We start from the raw sequence: 21,935 nt of genomic DNA, 5'->3' as shown, positions 1-21,935 counted from the left end.
CGAGCGTTGGCGTCATCCCACGGCCCGGGTGGCTTCCCCAACAGAAACCTATCCTGCCGCCGCTCTCGAACCCAGAGGCTCCCAGGCCCGGGCGCCTGCGGCTGGTGTCCATGGGGCCTCTCTGCTCGGCGTGCAGACAGCCGCCTTCTCCTGCGCCCTCACTGCCTCGCAGTCACGGGGGACAGAGCTCTCGGGGGGGGGGAGGGGGGGGCTCCTCTTACAAGGACACCAGTCCTATGGGATGAGGGCCCCGCCCTCGGACCTCATGTAACCTACTTCCCTCCCCCGAGTCCCTGTTTCCACAGGCAGCCCCGTTAGGGGGTTGGGGCTCAAACGTGTGGATGTTGAAGGCACGCAGTTCAGTCCATAATCCTGTGTGACCCGGGATGGTCAGCTAACCTCTCTGGGCCTCCGCTTGCTCCCGTGGGAAACGGGTACCCAGCACCACCAGGGAGGACTCGGTGGCCCAGGCATGTAAAGCATCCGGCGCTCGCATACAGCGCGCACTCAGTGAACCGTGTTTGTGACTTAGCGCAGTGCCTCGTTTGTGGCTTCGCCGTCTGCCCGGTGGGAGTGGGTTTCGGAGCAGCAGGTCGATGCCTCTTCCGGACATCGCAGCTCGTCCTTGCGAAGCTGGCGGTGCGGTCACTGGCCACCAGCGCTCACCGAGGCCTCCGGGATCCGCTCCGGCCAGGGCCCTCCCCCCCGGGACCTGGTTGGGCTCCTGCAGGAGGCATCCTGTCCGTGTGTTTCTCTCACATGAGTGTTTCTCTCCGTCTTTCCCTCTCTCTTCCACTCTCCCTAAAAAAAATCTGTAGTAACAAAAGCGTAATATGCTCGTTAGACCGCACAGCCTTCCGGACGAAGCGGGGGCTCTGAGGGAAGCCCGGGGCCTGGGTGCCAGCAGCTGTGGGAAGGAAGGCCTGCGCTCGCGTGAATTTCATGCATCTGGCCTCTTGTAAATAAATAATTAAAAGTAAAAACCATTTTAAAAAATAAAAAATAATAATTTAAAAAATAAGCCCAGACCATACATCTCCAGTACGGTCCTGGGTCTGAATACAGGCAGCAGGTTAATGTCACAGGTCACCAGGGGGAGGGCCCGCTCCTCTGCTGCTGGAGGCAGACTCTCGGGAATGTCCACTGTCTGCGGCTGAGCCACGGGGAGCGGGCTCTCTCCCGAGGAAGCGTCCACGGGCTGGTGTTCGCACAAAACCGCTCCCCTCTGCTGTGCTGCTGTGACTAACCATGGGCTCTGCCTGCTGAGTCCCTGGCGTGCAGGCCCTGCCCGAGGCTGCTCGGCGCCCCTTCCAGACCCTGCGCTGCCTCCGGGGCTTCCTGACTCCGAGGCGGGGCGTGGGAGCTGGGCTGACACAGCTGCAGGAATGGCCGGGGGACACCACGCGTCCCCAGTAGCTTTGCAGAGGTCGCGGGGAAAGCGCACCCGCTGCATTCCGTCTTTCACACCCGCTGTGGCTGGTCTTTTCTCCAGAGACGGGAGGTGTGTCCCCCATTCTGTCTTCTCACATTGAAAAGCAAGCTACTCCTGGCTCAGGTCCCGATAGGACTTAGGCACAGCGGGGAGGAGGGAGGCCAGAGTCATGACCTCAGGGCTCTCCCAGAGCACATGAGTGCGCACCTGTGTGCATGGGTCTCTGTGTGCATGAACACCTGTGTGCATGAACACCTGTGTACACGAACCCCTGTGTGCATGGGTCCCTGTGTGCATGAACAGCTGTGTACACGGTCCCCTGTGTGCATGAACAGCTGTGTACATGGGCCCCTGTGTGCATGAACAGTTGTGTGCATGGGCCCCTGTGTGCATGAACAGCTGTGTGCATGGGCCCCTGTGTGCATGAACACCTGTGTGCACGGGCCCCTGTGTGCATGAACACCTGTGTGCACGGGCCCCTGTTTGCATGAACACCTGTGTACACAGGCCCCTGTGTGCATGAACACCTATGTACATGGGCCCCTGTGTGCATGAACACCTATGTGCATGGACCCCTGTGTGCATGAACACCTATGTGCATGGACCCCTGTGTGCATGAACACCTGTGTACACAGGCCCCTGTGTGCATGAACACCTGTGTACACGGGCCCCTGTGTGCATGAACAGCTGTGTACACGGGCCCCTGTGTGTGTGAACACCTGTGTACACAGGCCCCTGTGTGCATGAACACCTGTGTACACGGGCCCCTGTGTGCATGAACAGCTGTGTACACGGGCCCCTGTGTGTGTGAACACCTGTGTACACGGGCCCCTGTGTGCATGAACAGCTGTGTACACGGGCCCCTGTGTGCATGAACACCTATGTGCATGGACCCCTGTGTGCATGAACACCTGTGTACATGAACAGCTGTGTGCACGGGCCCCTTGTGCACAGGCACCTGGCCCTGCATGTTTGTGCGTGGCCTGGCGGGCAAGTGGAGCTTGATGAGAGCCAGAACGCTCACGTTGCTCCCCTGGGCTCCCCGGGGAGACTGTCTCCCCAGCACATGCTCCCGGGCATGCTCGGTGCGTCTACACCATGGACAGCACGGCCATGGCTGTGACACCCTGTGCAGGTCCCAGTCGGAACAGCGCGGGCAGCAGTCCCCCCAGCTCACAGAGGGCCCCTGGGGACAGAAAGCCTCGCTCACACTGAAGCCTCCGCTCTCCTCTCCGCAGGGATGACGTGCCAAGCTCGGAGCTCCTACATCACCAGCGAGATCCTGTGGGGGTACCGCTTCACCCCCGTCCTGACGCTGGAGGATGGGTTCTATGAAGTCGACTACAACAGCTTCCACGAGACCTATGAGACCAGCACCCCCTCCCTCAGTGCCAAAGAGCTGGCGGAGCTGGCCAGCAGGGCAGAGCTGCCCCTCAGCTGGTCGGTGTCCAGCAAACTCAACCAACACGCGGAACTGGAGACCGAGGAGGAAGAAAAGAACCTCGAGGAGCAGGCGGAAAGGAATGGTGATGTGGCCAACCTCGAGAACGAGTCCAAAGTGTAGTCCCCTGGCCGGGCCCCTCCCCCCGACCCTTTCCCCAGGCCAGGCCACCCCTTCTCCTGCCCCATCCCCCCCAACCTCTCCTCGTCTCTCATCCTCCTGCTTTCTGTCTCTCTACCTTCGTTCTTCCTTTGTTTGTGTTTCATTTTGGCGTTACCAGAAAACAAATCTTCAAGGTGTAAAATCTCCACCTGCCCTTCCCCAGTTCCTCAGATTGGAGCGGTAGACACGGATTTGGTTAAGGTATAAGGTGCCCTCATTGGTGGCCCAAGCCTGTCTCCTCCCTAACTTCCACACACCCAACGCCTAGAGATTTAACCCTCTTACCTGCATGTGCTAGACAAGACCAGACCACTCACCAGAGTGTGGCGAACACATGACCTGGGATGCACCTTAGGCCCAGTGCCTGTCCCTTCCTGCAGTGGGACAGAGTGCAGCCCTCACTTCCCTGGATCCCCACCCATGTCATCTCCAGGGCATCCCAGGTGTAAGGCCCAGATGAAACAAAGACAAAACACTGTACATATATATGCCTTATGTAATCATTTTCTTTGTCCCTTATCAATAAAACCCAGCATGTACAAAAGTACTGTAGGACACAACTTCTAAATAATGTACATAGATACATAACTAGTGTAGGTTTAGATATGTAACTTTAGAAATAAGATTTTTTTAAAAGTAAAAGAAAAAAGACTCTCACTGTACAGTAGGCACTTCCGTTCAAATGTCTCTGTTTTCTGAGTTGCTTTGGTCCCATTGACTGCTGGCCCGTTAGTGCATGGCCCCTGTTCTGTGTCCCACACGGGCAGCCCATTCAGGTACCGCCCTGCCCCCTCGCTGATCCTTTCATTGAATCTAATAAGCCATAGGCCTGGAGGGAGGTGGGAGGTCCAGCAGATGGCAAAACACACCACCAATACACTGATATACTGTGAAATGTTTACAAACTGAGGCCTCTCGTCTAAGACAACCAGGGCCTCTCGGACTAGCCGGGGGAGAATCCCAGGGGACATTCTCGAGCTTGTCACCAATGCCATGTTCATGCTCCTCACACGAGCGCTCGCCCTTTGTAGTTCAGGAAACTCTTCTGCAAAAACACCGATTCTCCAGCTGTTCCCATCCCGTAGTCACGAGAAACGACAGACTATGACAAGGAGACATGGCAGGTGAGCGGAAGATGGTTGGGTCTGGAGTCATGGACTTCACAAAGGCTCCTGGTGTCACTGACCTCACACCCTGACTTAACCCTGCACTCTCCCCCGCCCGAGGGCTTATCCATCCGCTTCTTGCATTGTTGCTTATTCTATTCTTTTATTATTACAAAATGACCAGAGTTCAACATTCAGAGATTGCACCAACAACCTTGGTGACTACGAAATCTCTCAAACGTATGCCACAGGTTAGAAATCAGAAAGTGTCTCTCAATCAAAAGAGAGGAAAAAAAATGCAGCCTTAATTCATTGCAATCTGCAATGATAAATGTAGACAGAGAGGGGAAGATAAAGAGGAGAGAAGGAAGGAAAGAATGGAGGGAGAGCCAAGAGGGAGGGTGGTATTTTGTACTGAAAATCTAAATTTTAATATAAAAAATGTTTTCAAATAAATTTTTAAAAAAGAAGAAGAAAGAAAGGGAATCCTATGTGAAAAGGTCACGGGCAGGTGGAAATTTTGCACTGTGAAGATCTTTCCCATTAATTTCACTATTTTAACCGTTTGTTCCCTAACGCATCATCAGTACCCACTGACTGGATGCAAGTTCATTGTCAGCTCCCACAGCTGTGCTCGGTTTGAGGCTCCGCTCCGTGGAAGGCCAAACACTCAAACGCGCTGTCCCTCCCTGTGGACCTCGCTCTCCCGCACCGGACCGCGCGGGCCTCCGCCAGAGCTGGGGACCTTGTCTCCTAAGAAGCGTGTGTGGGAGGTAAGGAGAGGGGCTCCTCGGTCTAACACGGGGCCTCTCCTCTCCCACTCCCAAGACTTCGCATCAGGACCACTGCTTCCTGGCACTGACTTTCTGGAGACCAAGCCTGTTGGCCTCGGCCCCTTCCTGTTTGCCAACATCTCGCTCTGCGTTGAGGATCTGTTGAACCGTTGACTCATTCCATACGCGTAGGAGGAGGCTGCAATCACAGAGGAGGAGGGAGCCCCGTACCCTGCTTGCCAGGCCGTGCGAGGTACCGGGGCCTTTCCTCCACGTACGTACATAGCCTTATCCAGGGCGCTCTGGACTCGCTGCAGGGCACAGCCTGGGAGCACAAAGCGAAACCGAGCAGGGGTTGCAAAAAGTCTGCTATGTTAGCTCTTGAAGACTCTCTGGGCCTTTTGTAAGCATGTCCTAAGGCCCAAAGGACCACGCACGCCCCGGTGTCTGGTGGGAACAGCAGCTCAGGGCCCGTTAGCACAACTGAACACAGAGCCCAACAGGCCTCAGTCACGCCCACGGCGGCCGGTTCTGTAGGTGACAGGGCCCCGGGCGCAGCCCCCTGTCCCCACCGTCTCTGGTGTCCATGTGGTCGGAGACAGGACACGAACCAAATCTCGTTTTTTTTGTACCGTGAGCCTCTGAGTCTTTCCACGAGGGTGTCCCAGAAGACCCTTTTACTAGAACGTCCCGCGCAAACGTGTCTATTTTTCTACGATTATTGATAACAGTTTAACGGTGTATTTTGTGTCAACTGTTAAAACTTGGAACGGAAAGCAGCTCCCTGAGACTGCCTTTTTCTAAGCAGCAAGTGCGGAACGGTGTCCTCCCACTAGGACAGTTCTGGGGAGGGTGGTGAGCATCTGGAGATGCCACAAAGACGCCCCCACGACTCCCAGTCCCCGCCCCGTATCCAGACCCCCTGCCCTCAGCCACTTTGTTCGCAGACCAAGTGCGATGACAATAAACAAGCCTATTTTAATGCAGCAGCACCTGCGACGAGTGAGAATCGCTCTCACCTCGGTATTCTGGTGTCTGGTTGGTGTATTGCAGTCTTTGTTCCACAAAACCGTGGTGGGGTCCGTTCGCCGGACAAGCACTTTGACCTGAAGGTGGCCGTTTGCTCCAGGTGACCCCCATCTGGAGAAAAGGGCAGAGTCACCTGCAAGCAGCACCCCCAGGGCGCTGGGACCCTCAGGTTCTCCCTCCCACCCGCCCCATTTCCCCCTACAGAGCGCCCCTTCCCCTATGTCCGCTCCGTGTAGCCACCACAGCTGCTGGTGTCTTTGGCGACCCCGGGGCCAGGGGCACATCAGTGGCAATGCCGGTCATCGCTTCGCTGTTCCTCGGAAACAGGCATTCCAGCCCCTGGTCCGGGAGGAGGTGCCCTGTGCCCTGCCCCCCCTCCCCCATCCGTTCCTCTCCTGCTCACTTCCCTCCAGCCCCAGACCCGTCTCCGCAGTTCGGTAACTCGTTTCCGCTCAGACATCAGCCGCTGTCCCAGAGAGGGTCAGCCTGGCTCTCAGGCACAGATTCCTCTCCGGCTCCGCCAGGTGAGGGCTCTCCTGTCTACCTCCCATGACATCCTAGTTTCAGATCGACTGGTGACTTCCAATAGAGCCTGAATGTTGAAGTCTGCCAATGCTTTCCCTCCTACACTTCCTTATATTTTGGGTTTCTTCCTTCTCCCCCGCCCCTCTTTGCTTTTTTTAATTGAGGTTTAAGCAAGCATCTTAGGGAGGCTCGGAAACTATTTGGGAAGGCGGGTAGTCAGAGAGGGAGGCTATACAAACTCTGTTAGAAACTACACATGAACTCGCAGCAAGAATGGGAAAGCATTCGGTTAGCTGAGCAATTCAAGATGAGTTGGAAATGTCACATGTCCGCAGTCCTTTCCCAGACAGCTCGCTGCAGGGAGATCTTCAGTCTTCCTTCCCGTGGCCCGGGGCTCTGTGGCTCACGACGGGGCGGTTGGAAGTGAATGTCTTGCTGACACCACAGACCTCCTCTCCCAGGAGTCCTCCCGGCGGGCGGCTGTGAGGTCGGAAACAGGCCGCACAGACAATTCATTGATCATATCAGCTTGTTTCTAGACCTGATGGCCAGCCAACGCTGACGGAAATGTTATCCTTTCATGAAAACGGGGTGAAACACGCCTCTTCCCGCCATCTCTGCCCCGTGGCTCGGAGAGCCGCACACGCAGCGTGGCGTCTGCAGGCCGAGCTCGCTCAGGCCGCTAGAGAGGCTGACGAAGCACAGTGTGTGCGATAACAAGAAGGCATGCTGCCCCACTGTGCGCGGTGCCTGAGCACTCGCTCAAACCACTCCGTTTCATTCCAACCCATCAGGGAGCTGCGTGCTATGATCTCAGTGTTACAAATGGAAACCCAGGGGGTAGGCAAATCAGGGCCTTGCCCCCGTCACCAGGCCTGCAAACCACACACCCTGGTCCAGCCCAGGTGCCAAGGCGTAAGCCCTGGGCTCTTTAACTACAAACGCGGTCCGCACAGCAGATCTGCTCCCAGCATCCGGCCGCTGCCTGTTTTTGGAAGCGAGGGGTGACTTCGCATTCGTCAGTTGTTGGGGGGAAAGTAAACAAAGGGAGACTATTTTGTGACATGTGAAAACTATGTGAAATTCTCACTTCAGTGTCACAAATAAATTTTTATTGGAACACGGGCCCCCTATCCATTATTATCACTCACACACGCCAGCAGAGTTGAGGCCGTGCGGCCAGAGGCTGCAATATTTAGTTTCTGCGCCTTTCCAGGGAAGGTTTGCTGGCCTCCATACATACTACTACATGCTATTAGTGCCATTCACCGCTGTTAGCTGGCCAGCATTGTGCTGCAGGAGTAGGAGATGCCCGGACAACTTAGAGCGATAATGCTCTTTCCCAGGACAGATGTGTAACTCAGCCCCATAGTTCTGTCCGAAGGGGAAAGAACAGTTTTTGGTAAGAGGCCAACCACTTCCCAGGACTGTGGCAGCCTGGTCATAGTCAGGTCTCAGAGAAACACTCTCCCTTCTCGGACACCACCCCACCCTGAGGCTGTGGGGCAGAGGGACAGCCGGCCGGGACCCCGCGGCCTGCCCATTCCTGAAGAGCAAGACATGGCCGTTCCCGGGCCAGCTCTCGGGCAGGCACCGGGCAGGCACCGGGCAGGCACCGGGCCAGAGCTTCGCCGGGCCCACGGGCACTTTCCTGTGTAGCTGGGCCCCAGCTCTGCTCAGCCCCAGCTGTCCCTCCCCCCTCCCCCCTCACACACACACACACACACACACACACAGCCTTCTCTCCCCCCCCCCACACACACACACAGTCTTCTCTCCCCCCCTCCACACACACACACACACACAGTCTTCTCTCCCCCCCTCACACACACACACACACACTCAGCCTTCTCTCTCCCACTCTCCGGCAGGAGGACAGCACTCACCCCTGAGCTGCCCTGGGTCCCTGCTGGTCCCTGCCCCCCCCCCTGCCCCCCGCCCTGCAGTGACAGGTGACAGGTGAACCCTGAGCTGCGGCGGGGGTCACCCACACTGGTTCTGGCCCCTCCGGTAGCTCAGGAAAAGTTTAACCTGCAGACAAGGACGTTCATGCTTCTCTCGGAAAACCACCAGGTCCGGTGGGAGGCGCTGCGCAGGAGAAAGGAGAGGAGGAAGGGGTGGGGAGGGGGGGAGGCCGGGGAGGAGAGGGGGTGAGGGCGGAGGGCTGAATGGAAGGGAGCCAGACAGCGGCTTGGCGATGCGTCCAGAGGAAACGCGCTCCTCAGGGCCACTGAGCGGGGCCTCGGGGTCCTAAGCGGCATTTCCGCAGCCCAGGACCCGCCGGCCAGGCGGCCTCCCTCTCGGCCCCTGAGGAGGACCGCGCTTCCTGTGAGCGCTTTCCTAGGAATCACCTGAGAGAGGAAACGTCTGTAGCGATTCACTGAGATGCTGTGTGGCCAAGACATAGGTGGTGGAAACCGAGGCGGACTTGATCCTGGGTGGGAAGCAGGGATCGCGCCTGCCACGTGGCTCATGCACTGTCTGCAGCCCCGCGAGGGCACGGAGCCCCCGGAGCGCAGTGCGAGGGGAACTCACAGTTCACCCCGTGCAACTCAGGTCAGTGCAAAAGCCGTCAGACTCTCACTTGGCCTCGTTGCCTTGGTCAAAGGAAGCTAGATGCACCCACCGAACTCGGAGTCCTGGGCGGAGGGGGGGAGAGAAAATACTTTAAGACACCAGATGGGCTCACCGAGGTCCCAACGTGACTAAGTGGCGGAGACGGGTCGCCAGTGCACAGGGGGCCTGCAGACTTCTGTGCAGACGCTCACCACCCTCCCCAGAGGCCCGAACCCTCCTGTGCTCCCTGGCTGGCCAGAGAAGCGTGACCACAGAGGCCGCAGGTCTTGGTTTCAGAGAAGGACGTGTTTCTACCGGCAGATGGGACCGAGCGTTTCCAGAATAAAGCCCTGCGCTGGCACCGGCCGTGAAAACTGGCGTCACCAGCCACTCTCCATACACACAGGGAGGCCGCAGAGAGCAGCCACGGGGGGGAGAGACGCGGGACTCATCGTCATTTCTAAGAAATCAGAAAACATCCGTCCAGAGGCGCACGATGGCCCAGGAGCCCAAGCTCAGACCTCGCTCACCACCGACACCCAGGCCTGACTGACAGCCCGACGGGGAATGGCAATGTGGGGCGTCTCACCGTCACCCACGGCCACAGAGCGGGTCAGCTGGAGCCGGAGGGAGCCCCGGCCTGGGCCAGCCTTCTCAGAGCAGGAGGAGCGCTGTCCTCAGGTCCGCCAGCGGGTGCCGTCCTGGCAGCGGCTCTGGCACAGCTGCCCGTGAGACGGGGAAGGAACAGCGCCCTTGGGTCATCCCGAGCGTGGCCATGCCCACCTCTCTGGGCGAGCCTGTCCTTCCAGGCCTGGCTCCTGCCCATTTAAACAGTGACCCCTCCACCACCACCACCCCCTGCCACCCCCCAGAAATGTCTCCCGGGATCCCTGCGTCTTTGGAGCTGGCCTTGGCCAGCACTCTGGACCCCACCGAACACCCGCCTGGGCAGGGAGACACCCCTCCTAAAGGAACTCCAGGTGACCCTTCGAGGCCCCCGTGCACAGCGCTGCCCCCCCCCACACTGCGCGTCAGCACTGACGCACAAAAGGAGTGAGCGACCGTAGCCTTTGTTCCTGTGGCGACCGTAGCCTTTGTTCCCCTTCCCACGGCTCATTCTGGAGACTCCGGGAATCTCCACTGTGGGGTCCATGATGCCCTGCGCACGCCCTCAGCTGGCTCCCCAGCCGGTCTGGCCCTGCTCCCTCCCTCTACACCCCTCCCTCTGCTCACCCCCAGGGGGAGTCTTTCCCGGCACCCTCTCCTGAGTGCCCGTGCCATCCTCGGGCAGCAGCCGAGGGCCTGTTCCTGGGGCTGCCCCCGCCTCTGGCCGTTTTCCTGGCCACCCCCAGGGTTAACGGAGCCCGGACGGGGTCCGCAGTCTGACCAGCCGAGGTCGACGATGGGAAAGCGTTTGTTCCTGCCCGGAGGCACCGAGGGCCCACGCGTGGCGGCTGGGCACCGTGATGCCAGCCCACGCTCCGCAGAGGGCCAGGGAGGGCTGTGCCCAAGGCCAGCCGGACTGCTGCAGGGGACTCCTCTTGTCCCGAGTGGCGAGGGGCTTGCCGACGATGGCCCTGGGCTCTTTCTTCAGCCAGGGGGGCCGTGTCTGACAGAGAGCGCCCGGGACAATGGGGCGCTCCCACCTCCCAGGGGTCCGGAATGATGGCAGATGCCTGCCTGTGTTGGTCTCCCCGACTCCACTTCCCCCCACCCCCACCGTCTGCACAGACTGCGCCCGAGGTACCTGGCTCCCCAGGACCTGCCAGGCTGTGGCCGTGGCAGCCTGCCCCCCTGCACCTCGCCGTGCTGGACCGGCAGAGGCCGCTCCACCTGCAGGCCTGGGGAAGGCGAGGCGACCGGCAGTGCCCAGGCAAACAGGTACTCACTCAGCACACCACGTGCGGGACACTCCTGCCCTCTCTTCCCGGGATGGCATCTCCTTCGGCGGCTAACCTGCTCCTGAAAAGAGCTGTCCTTTAAGCCGTCATTTCCCACCCAAATCACGTCCATCTTTTTTAAAAGATCCCAAAGCCCAACTCTAACATGTGTCCAAAGAGCTGCCCGTATTAATCACCCAGCTCCGCCTAAAACATTAAAACTGGCCCCCAAATATTCCACAGTTTTATTATGTTCTTGTTATGTTCCAATAATAAGCCTACCGACAAGCCAACGTGATTTAAAACAGTGGTTCTCAACCTTCCTAATGCCGCGACCCCTTCATACAGCTCCTCATGTTGTGGTGACCCCCAACCAAAACATTATTTTCGTGGCTACTTCATCACTGTAATGTTGCTGCTGTGATGAATCGTAATGTAAATACCTGTGTTTTCCGATGGTCTTATGTGACCCTGCTAGCGGTTCCGACATCTGAGTTGTCTGAACGTGTGTGAGGAGCACAGCTGTGGAGCCTCAGACCATCAGAAAACACAGATACTTACATTATGATTCATTAACAGTCGCAACATTACAGTGATGAAGTAGCAAAGAAAATAATTTTACAATTGGGGGTCACCACCACAGGAGGGGCTGTATTCCAGGGTTGTGGCATTAGGAAGGTTGAGAACCACTGATTTAAAATGATTACAGATTCTTTTTTAAAACCTGATTCCCTTGTTTGGTTCTCATATGTGCCTGACCAGGGATCAAACGCACAACTTTGGTGTCTCTGTGTGATGGTCTAACCCACTGAGCCCCCCGGTCCCCTCCACCTCCCGCCAGGGCTGTGGCTCAGGAGGCTCCAGCAGGCGGCTGGCAACACCTTCACCTGGATCCAGTCCACTTCCCCGAAGCAAACCTCTAGGCTCGTGGTCGGCAAACTGCGGCTCGAGAGCCACATGAGGCTCTCTGGCCCCTTGAGTGTGGCTCTTCCACAAAAATACCACGGCCTGGGCGAGTCTATGTTGAAGAAGTGGCGTTAGAAGAAGTTTAAAAAAATTGGCTCTCCAAAGAAATTTTCTCAAAAGAAATCTCAGTCGTTGTCCCGTTGCTATCTGGCTCTGTGGACTGATGAGTTTGCAGACCACTGGCCTAGGTTAAATCCACAGGATGCCTAAGCGGTAACGTCTTCTTTAGCGCTGGGTCTGACTCCGGTGTGAGGGCTGCATGTGTGTAGACATTCATGTTTCCATGGGCCGGGACGTTCCTTTCTCACCTCCACCCGAAGCTGTCGGGAGCTTTGTAAGCCGCTCCCAGGCCCGGCTCAGCAGGCGGTGCCTCTGGGGTGCGGGCTGGTGTCCCGGCCCCGGGCCCACTCCCACGCCCACCTCCTAAAAAGAGACGGGGCGCACACACCTGCTCTTCTGCTCCGTGCCAGGAAGCTCTTCTAGGAACTCGGGTTTTTGATAAAATGCTTGCAGCCCAGAGAAGTGAAATGTTTTGTTTTCAAGGAGCATGCAGCTCGCCGAAGCTGGGAGCAGGGGCGCCCGCGTGTTTCTGTTCTCAGGGGTCCAAGCGCCCGGAAAACCAGACAAGCACAGATCGCCACTGGTGAGACTGGCTGGTGCCGGCTTACGGTCTCCATCGGCGCTGGCTGGCCGCGTCCGCTGCCCACACTCCGGCACACACCGTCCTGGCCGGTGGCTGGAAGCACTCCGAGGACCAGCGGCCTATTCCTCGCCAGCCTCCCAGCCGCCAGCTCTCCCCGGGGCAGCTCTGTGCCCAGGGCCTCAGACCACACCACAGCCCAGTGAGCCAGCGCCGAGGAGGGCCGGAGGGGTGCGGGAGTGCACTGACTCCGGCCTCAGAAACAAGGCGACGAACTAAGAGGCTATGACAACCGTTCCGAAATGGAAAGCCGGCAGGTCAGCCTCCACACACGCCGTCACCATGGTTTCTGGGGGCAGAAGGGGTGTTTCCTGAGGGTCCCCGGGGCTGGGCGGGATGGGGGGGATGGAGAGCCAAGACAGAGGGCCTTCCTTTCCTGGGGGGCCAGCCAGGGAGAGGGTTCACAGATAGACACACACACACACACACACACACACACACACACAGCGAGCCTGGTGGTGCCGAGGCCAGCCTGGGCGGGGTGGGGTGGGGTGGTGGCTAATCGGAGAATTCAATAAAATGTGCATTTTGAAAGCCGTGGTGAGGCTGTAGGGGACTCGGGCTCGGGGCTAAGGAACCGGCCGGGCAGGAGAGGCAGAGCAGATGCATTCACAAGCCCACCATGTGCTTAAAGGCTCCTGAGTCCTCAGGCCTGATCCTTAAAAATAATCCCATACAGCCGAAACTGGTTTGGCTCAGTGGTAGAGCGTCGGTCTGCGAACTCAAGGGTCCCAGGTTCGATTCCGGTCCGGGGCATGTATCTTGGTTGCGGGCACATCCCCAGTGGAGGGTGTGCAGGAGGCGGCTGATTGATGTGTTTCTCTCATCGATGTTTCTCTCTATCCCTCTCCCTTCCTCTCTGTAAAAAGTCCATAAAATAAATAAATATATATATATAATTTTTTTTTTTAAAGAAGAAGAAGAGGAAAGCAGGCAGGGCTCCCATATGGGTTTTGCTCCTGACCCACCTGGTCCTTTTGTAACTCCCTTTGCTCAACTCTTCGTACGTCTGTGCACGGACGAGGAGAGGAAAGCATGCCAAATGCAAAAGCACAAGCTATGTATTGAGAAATCATTACAATGCCAAATTACTTTTTAGAATACAACCTGTATCTTTAAGAACTTGCTGTGTTAGGGAAACTGTTTACATATTGAGGTGTTCCTCCTTTTTTTGACTGGAACAATAAAAAAAACTGACATGGCTTTGGCTTCGTGTGTGTGTGTGTGTGTGTGTGTGTATGCCTGTGTATGTGTGTATGTGTGTGTGTAGGTGTGTATATGCCTGTGTGTGCGTGCATGTGTGTGTGCATGTGTATGCTTTGCGTGATTGTGTGTGTGCATGTGTATGTGTGTGCATGTGTACATGTGTGTGTGTCTGTGTATGTGTGTGTGTGTAGGTGTGTGTATGCCTGTGTGTGTGTGCATGTGTGTGTGCGTGCATGTGTGTATGTGTGTGTATGTGTACGCTTGTGTGATTGTGTGTGCATGTGTATGCGTGTGCATGTGTACATGTGTGTGTGCCTGTGTATGTGTGTGTGAGTGTGTGTGTAGGTGTGTGTATGCCTGTGTGTATGTGTGTGTGCATGTGTGTGCGTGCATGTGTGTATGTGTGTGTATGTGTACGCTTGTGTGATTGTGTGTGTGCATGTGTATGCGTGTGTGTCTGTGTGTGTGTGTGTGCGTGTGTGTATGTGTGTGTATGTGTACGCTTGTGTGATTGTGTGTGTGCATGTGTATGTGTGTGTGTCTGTGTGTGTGTGTGTATGTGTACGCTTGTGTGATTGTGTGTGTGCATGTGTATGCGTGTGTGTCTGTGTGTGTGTGTGTGTGTATGTGTACGCTTGTGTGATTGTGTGTGTGCATGTGTATGCGTGTGTGTCTGTGTGTGTGTGTGTGTGTATGTGTACGCTTGTGTGATTGTGTGTGTGCATGTGTATGCGTGTGTGTCTGTGTGTGTGTGTGTGTGTGTTCAAAGGCGGCGGCCTTTTCTCCAGGTGGGCAACCCCCACTGAGGCGTCCTCCCCACAGTTCACTCAGCCCTGCTCCCACCAAAAACAGCAACAAAAACACAGGGCCTCATCCCATCAACACCCCCGGCACCAGCTGAGCTAGGTTCGGTTCCGCCCATTTTAGAGACCAGCACACTGAGGCTCAGCACGCTGTAGGAAGCTGCCCCTCGCCCTCAACTGGCAGCAGAGGAGCCAGCATTCTGGTCCACGTTCTGACCACATGTCTGCCCAGGGGTCAGAGCTCAACAGAGCTGCGTGCACCCCGTTCGGCGGGAGGGGAACGTCTCCGTGGGCCCAGAAGAAAACCATTCCAGGGTCTGCGTGGGGATCTAAGGGTCCCCTCCTCTCTCAGCCCCACCACTGCCCCGGCACACACACGCACCACGGCCCCATCATCTCACACACACGCCACACACACACACACCACACACACACACACACACACCCGGCACACACACACGTGCCACGGCCCCATCAGCTCACACACATGCCCCATACACACACACACACACACACACACACACACACACACACTTGGCCTTGACACTGCTTGGGCCCAGGTAGGATTCCCAGGCTTCTGCCCAGCAGGAAATACAGGAAACGCCCGCTACCGCCCGCTGGCCACTAGGTGGGACCGCAGCTCTCCAGATGCGAGCACCCGGGCTTCTCCCGCAGCCGCTGGAGAAGCTGCTGTGCGTGTTTTCACTGCGGGTGGGAGGAACATGGAACTGGCATTGGTGTCCCATCTGTGCCGGGAGCAAACTCCAGCGTACCTCGTGTCCCCCAAGCCCATCCTTCAAGACAAGACAGAGCCGTGAGGACGTCGGGCGGGGAGACCTTAGGGGCAGCAGGCAGAGGGGTGGCTCAGCCAAGACCCAGGGGGAGCAGTGGGTCCGGAGGTGAAGGCCAAGGTCACCGGTCAGTCATCTGCCTCAGGGGTTCCAGGGAGCGGAGTTTGAGGACCAGAGCTTGAGAGGTGGGTGGGCGAGGGGTTCGGAGATCCTAGAACACACCCCCAGTTCAGTATAAACATGGTGGAGCTCTCCTCTCAATACGTATCGGAGTACCCCCGATATTGTAAATGCGAAGTTTGCATCTTAAATACCCGCACATGTGTGAAAGAGCCGCACTTTGTTCTTGCAGATCAGGGAAGTCGTCCTCAGCTCACCCAGGTCCTGTCCAACGCCCGCCCGCCCGCCCTGGCTTCTGACCCGGAACCGCAGTCAGCAGGGGGCGCTGCAGCTGGAGGCCTCCATGCCTCCTGAGGAACCCCGTCGGATCATGGGGCTGTGGGCATGTCAGAAAAGACTTGAGAGCAAGTTCAACAGAGAACAAAGACACTCCTCCAATGAGAAAGGGCCTTGGATGGGAAAACTTTCCAGCAAAACTATCAGAGAACACAGCGATATCCACAGACTTCTCAGGGCGTGGGCCAAGCTGGTGGAAGGACCGTTAGGAACTCAGCATCACTGGTGTGCACGTTGTTTAGGCACATGGAAACCCGAGCAGCCGTGTGAATTTGCAAACCCCCGTTCTGTCACTCGGGGAGGTCTCCAGAGGGACCTGCATGGAGTCAGGCTCAGTGCTGGTCTCACGCTGAGCAGTTGCTGTGCTCAGTGCATCCACAGACATCCAATTGGAATGGTCCAAAACCCCTTATCCAAACTGCTGGGGTGCTTTGCAACCCAGAACATTCCAGTTTCCAAAAGAGAAAGCGGCACACAGACCTGGGATTGCCTAGCAGGCCTGGTGAAGCCGACAGCAGTACCCGCGGCCAAGCACACAGACCACAGAGACCACACAGAGCCGAGGGTTTGCTACTCAGCGGGTTTGCTCCTTTCTGGTTGTAGAGCTTCCTGGGGGTTAGGTTGTGGGTAAGGGGCGGTGAATCCTGCACACAAGCTCCATTCCCAGAGCGGCTCGGACTCCCGGGAAGAGAGTGACTCCGCAGCTAGAGCTGGGATCACAGGGTGTCCGCTGCTCAGACTCAGCCAGGGTACACATGCCATTCACATCCTACACGTGTGGCGGACCGAGGGAAAGAGACGTCTGATCACTGAGCCTTTGCAGAAGCCAGGACCCCTAGGAGTGTGGATTAGCTGGGCACCCCAGCTGGGGAGGCTGGGCTGGAGTGCTTGCTCCTGACACGTGATTTCAACCGATCAGGATCCGCTCAGGAAAGAGGCTGGACAGAGCGGAGAGGAGGATTCTGGGAAGGGACCTGAAGCGGGACCACATGCTAGTTTTTTGTGCCATTTTTGTTTTACAATTTGTAATTTCCTGTCTCCCCACAAAGCCACCCCACACTCTCCATATCTCACTAGTACGCTCCGAAGCTGGATTGAACTCAGTGATGCACGGAACTGCTGAGACCAAGCCAGCGGCCCACACCTGGATCCGTGCGAGTGAGCGAGTCTGCAACACCGTTCGACATCCATGACGGCACCGGCCCAGGCACGCTCTGTCAGTGTATTCTGGAACAGGAAGCCAGGGTGTGTTTTCCAACGGAAGGAATCTAAATGAGCTTCCCAACAACGTACAAAGGAAAACCAAACAGCACTCAGCACAGGATACCGACCTGCGCCAAAGAAGCCCTTCCAACCAACAGGGCGCAGATCGGAACGAGGGAGAAATAAAAAAGCAGAAGGTCCCAATGGAAGGGATTCGAGAAGCCACCAGCAGGTGGGTCCTGAGTGCTGGTGCTGGGCAGGGTGAGGAAGGTGCTTTGGAGGAAAGAGGAGAAGGGTGGGACCCAGGTCCGGGACTCCCATTCTAAGAGGTGTCAGCCTGGCTCAGAGAGGAGAGGCATACATTGCAGAGGGCCTGGGAAGGTTTTGTGTTTTCCCCGGAAAGAAACCCTTTGCAACTCTTCCATAAATAGGACAAAACAGAGATGATTCTTCCTGCTCCTCTCCTGAAATTGTTATCAAAACGAATGTGCTGTTTTTCTCCCTCTGGTTGGAAATTGCTCGAGTTTGGCAAAGCAATAGATGCGAGAAGGAGCTCCGTAAGACAGCCTGGTCTTTGAAGCCTGGATTCTTGCAAGAATATCAGATTGTGGGGATGGGGGGGGGGGGGGGGGGAATCTTTAAAACCAGAGAAACCCACTCAGAAAGACAGGCCGGGTGTGGCTGCCCGGGAAACTCTGAGCTCCAGATGCACAGAACACCAGTGGTTCCAAGCGTAAGAGTCCAGCACAGAAAGGACACTGAACCGCACAGAGGGTCTGAGTCCACCGAATGCGCCTCGTTCTTCTGTGCCGAGTGCCTCGGAGATGCTGTTCCATTTGCCTGAAATGCTTTTCCCTCCTTCACATCTACCAGGTCTGCTGTGGCTAAAAGGCCTTCCCCGGTGCCCCACACAGCAGTGCTGGAGCCCCACAGGCCAAGTCAGCAGCTTTGGCCCCTAGCACCTTCCTGTGCTCCTGGGCTGAGTGGGAAGACTGGACTGGGAACGAATTCTGGGATCAGAGGATCTGGATTCAAATCCCAGCTCTGCCACATACCAGCTGTGTGACCCGCGGTAATTCACAGCCCCTGGAGTCCCAATCTTCCATGGTGACATGGAGATAACATCTAAGGCATGGGGTCACTGTATCTCTCCCTCCCTCTCTGTCTCTCTCTCTCTCTCTCTCTCTCTCACACACACACACACACACACACACACACACACACACACTGGCTGGTGGAAGCTGCGCACGCCGCACTATAGGACCTGCAGGGTCTGTTCTCTCTCCCCTTCTAGACTGTGAGCCCAGTGGGCAGGGCGCCCTGTGCTCTGCAGATCTGAGTGGGTGTCACATTGTGCCGGGAGCTGCAGAGCTGGAAGAGGGGGGAGAGGGGGAAGAGGAGAAAGAGGGGTAAGCGGGGGAAGAGGGAAGGGTTCTGTCTCTTCGGGCGGGCTGGTGGGGATCCTGCGCGGGCTGCCCCGTGAATTCACTCGGGAGGTACCGCTCTGACTGTGCAGACTGGGAGTGAGCCAGCAGCACCTGCGCCTCCGCCAGGAAGGAAATGTCTGCAGCTGTGAGTCACCGTGAGGTTTCACTGCAGATCCGCCTTGGGGAGCCGGCGGTGGGAGGGGCGGGGCGGGAGGCGGGTGGTGCTGAGGTCCGATCCGCGTCCCCCGGGGACCAGAGGGAAAAGCAGGTGGGGGCTGGGGCTGGGCTTGGAGCCTGCGGGCAGGGCGGGGGCCTCTGCGCGCACCTCCCCGGAACGCTGCCCCCAGCGGCCAGCGCCTGCCTCGGGCTCCCGGCACGGGAACCCTCGCCGGGCATCCTCGGGAACGTCCACCCCCGCACGCTGCGGAGGACCGAGGGGCCGGTGGGCACCGCGGAGGCATCCCCGCGCCAGGAGGCCCCGGGCGGCCCTCTCAAGGGCGCGTGAGGACACGTCTCCGCTCGCGGCACCGCCTTGGGGCGTGGCTCTGGAGCGTCTGGCCAATGGGGGTCGCGGACGCCTGGTCACGTGGTCTCCCTCAGCCAACGGGCTCTTCCACGCTCCGCCTTATAGCTCTGCCCAACGCGGCTCCAGGCCGCTGGCTCCGCCCCGCGAGGGTCTTCTCGCGAGAGCAGCCCCACCGGCGTCTCCTCTTCTGCGTGGCACGTAGGACGGCGTCCGGGGCAGAGCTGCGCGGTGCGGGGCTCCGGCATGGAGGGCGGGGCTCCGGCATGGAGGGCGGGGCTCCGGCATGGAGGGCGGAGCAGGGCTGGAAGGCGGGGCTCCGGCATGGAGGGCGGGGCTCCGGCATGGAGGGCGGGGCTCCGGCATGGAGGGCGGAGCAGGGCTGGGGGCGGGGCTCCGGCATGGGGGCGGGGCGCTCGCGGAGCAGGGGCTGGGGGCCCGCAGTCGGCTCCCCGCTCCCCGCCGGGACAGCCGCCCTGGAGCCCAGGCCCCGGCCTGCGCTGGCCTGGCTGGGCTTGTTTCTCTCCGACCGGTCCTCCGCCACCGAGGGCCGGGAGGGAGCGGCCCCGCAGGAAACCGGGGTCACCTCAGCCGAGATGTGTCTCCCAAGGCCCCGCCTGCAGGGCAGCCTTCGAGGCGCCCGCTGGAGCCGGACACAGGCGCAGGGGGACTCGAACTTGCCCAAAGTGGCCCAGATCCGGACATGGCGTCACCTCCATCCGAACCCCCGCCAGTCCAGCCTCCGGGCCGCAGAGAGGACCGGCTGCCAGCGGGCACCGGGCAGAGGCCCTGCCCTCGGGCCCGGGAGCCCGGCCTTGCGGGGAGCAGCGAGGATGCTCAGGCCGGGAGGGCCCGTCTTAGCCACGGAGCCGGGCAGGAGAGAAAAACGGGCCCCTCAGGGACCCTTCTCTGAGGGAACTCCTAGGGGGATAGTAAAGTTGTCCCACCTGACAGCCACCCATGCTCCTCTGGTTAGTCGGAGATCCGTTCCTACCGCACAATGTAACACGATTTTCACCTTAAGTCAGAACCCACCTACATAAGCACCTACGTCACCCACATGGAGCAATAATGAAGTGAAACAGTAAAAAAAAAAAAAAAAAAAAAAAAATTAAAGAAAGGTAATTCCTGACCTTTACTTGTAAATAAGTAACAAAAAAAACATAAAGCACATATATACATGTCGAAATGACAGAACTTTTTTTTTAAGATAAATGGGAGATGGTGATGTAACCACAAAACGACATACATGAAGTCCGACGTAATCAGAGAACTGTCTATACTCTCTCTCTCTCTCTCTCTCTCTCTCTCTCTCTCTCTCTCTCTCTCTATATATATATATATATATATATATATATATATATATATATATAAAAGCCTAATATGCAAATTGTCCCCTCGGAGTTTTACTGAAAGACCTGAGGTTCAATTGCTCGCTATGACATGCAGTGACCACCAGGGGGTGGCGGGGAACAAAGGTAGGCCCCAGCCAGTGGTCGGCAGCTGGGGAAGGGAGGCCCCAGCTGGCAGCCAGAAGGCCCCAATTGGCCCTGATCTGTGCACGAACTTCATGCCCGGGGCCTCTAGTGTGAACACACATCTCAGGCCCAACGTGATGCCTTGGTAGAGCCAAACCAATCATCTTCAGCCACCTACAGGTGAGCCAAGGCCCCCTCCCATTTAAAACACTCGGCAGAAATGCCACAAATGCCACGATTGGCAGTTCTCTGACAATAAAATCATCTCTACGCTCGTTACTGTTTGAACTGCACTGAGCCCCTGGATCCTGACAAGACGGAAGGTAAACCACAGTGCAGGTTCCCCGGGGAGAGGGGAGAGGACACAGACATAGACAGAGGGCTCCGCTCCCAGGAGGGGCTCTGGAGAGAAACCTCAGAGGGGTCTCCCACTTGGTGCACAGCCCTCAGGAAGCTAGAACACCGCGTGTCCAGCCCACTCCTCCCCAGGCCTCAGGAGGGCGCTCCTCCGCCTTCCATGGGGTTCTGAGGCCCCGTGAGCCTGCCGACCGCTCCCAGCCACTGCGGCCACATTCCGGGCGAACAGGAACCCCAGAGCTCTCTCCACCGGCCAATGTGCCTCTGAGCAGCCACGTCGTCCGAGAGCAAGATTTAAAACCCCGCCTCTCTCTGGACTCATCAGAACCATTTGTCTCCCATTCCAGGAAGCAGAGCAGCGCCATGTTCAGAAAATTGTGAGAAAGAGCCATCAGGATAAACCAAAAAACGAAACAATGCAACTTATCCCCTGCGTGTGGCACTCAAGAGGCCAAGACCCCCACGGTGACATACGCATTAAACATTGTTGTTAATATGGAGAAACTTCTGATGTTTGGACACGCTTTTGACTCCTGTCTTCCTCCTCTCAGACTACGGCTGACGGGAAAGAAAACCCCCCAGTTGGGAGTGTGGACAGTGCAGAAGGGGTGCTGGTCATTTTTCACCTGAGGCAGAGATCTGACCCCTCTTCCTCACCCTTCTAGAAATAGCGTATATGAGGGCGCAAGAGCACCGCCATAAGTTTTAAGAAATGTGAAGCACATGGCCCAAAGGAAATTAGATCCGTGTTCGCGGCCCACCACCGCCAGCCGCCAATGCTCAGGGAGAGGCTGTGCTTAGCGAGCTGATCAGAAGTAACCTGAGGTGACTCCCTGAAGAAGTCACCCTCTCCTGACAGCCAGTGACCCCACTGACCCCCAGTAAAGACGCCATCGCTTCCAACTCCACAGAGGGCCAGTGCACCCAGAACGCTCAGGGCCTTTACATCTCGGTATGGGCCACCTTCGCCTTCCCTCCTCCTCCACTCCTCCGAGGCCTGGCACAGGGCAGGTGCCCACTAAACCCCCACCGAGTGAGCATCAGCACCCACCACTGAGGGGTAGGGAAGTGGCCCCAAGACCCTGGGAGCTGGGAGTCAGCAAAGATCCGGGTGGGTGGCA

At 57.6% G+C, this 21,935-nt stretch overlaps 1 protein-coding gene across 1 annotated transcript in view; it reads left to right on the top strand.

The window, feature by feature from the left end:
- The window catches only part of KCNJ6 (potassium inwardly rectifying channel subfamily J member 6), a 136,387-nt gene extending 130,635 nt beyond the window's left edge, over positions 1-5,752 (top strand). Inside the window, exon 4 of the mRNA XM_084873680.1 lies at positions 2,671-5,752. Coding sequence (XP_084729806.1) covers positions 2,671-2,996 — 326 coding nt within the window. The 3' untranslated portion in view covers positions 2,997-5,752. The remainder of the gene's footprint in view (positions 1-2,670) is intronic.
- Positions 5,753-21,935: the final 16,183 nt, after the last annotated feature.

The sequence above is a fragment of the Pipistrellus hanaki genome, assembly GCF_964339955.1.
Source record: "Pipistrellus hanaki genome assembly, chromosome: 2".
Taxonomy (NCBI): domain Eukaryota; kingdom Metazoa; phylum Chordata; class Mammalia; order Chiroptera; family Vespertilionidae; genus Pipistrellus; species Pipistrellus hanaki.
The sequence above is the reverse complement of the archived record's forward strand: the minus strand, read 5'-3'. Positions and strand labels throughout refer to the sequence as shown.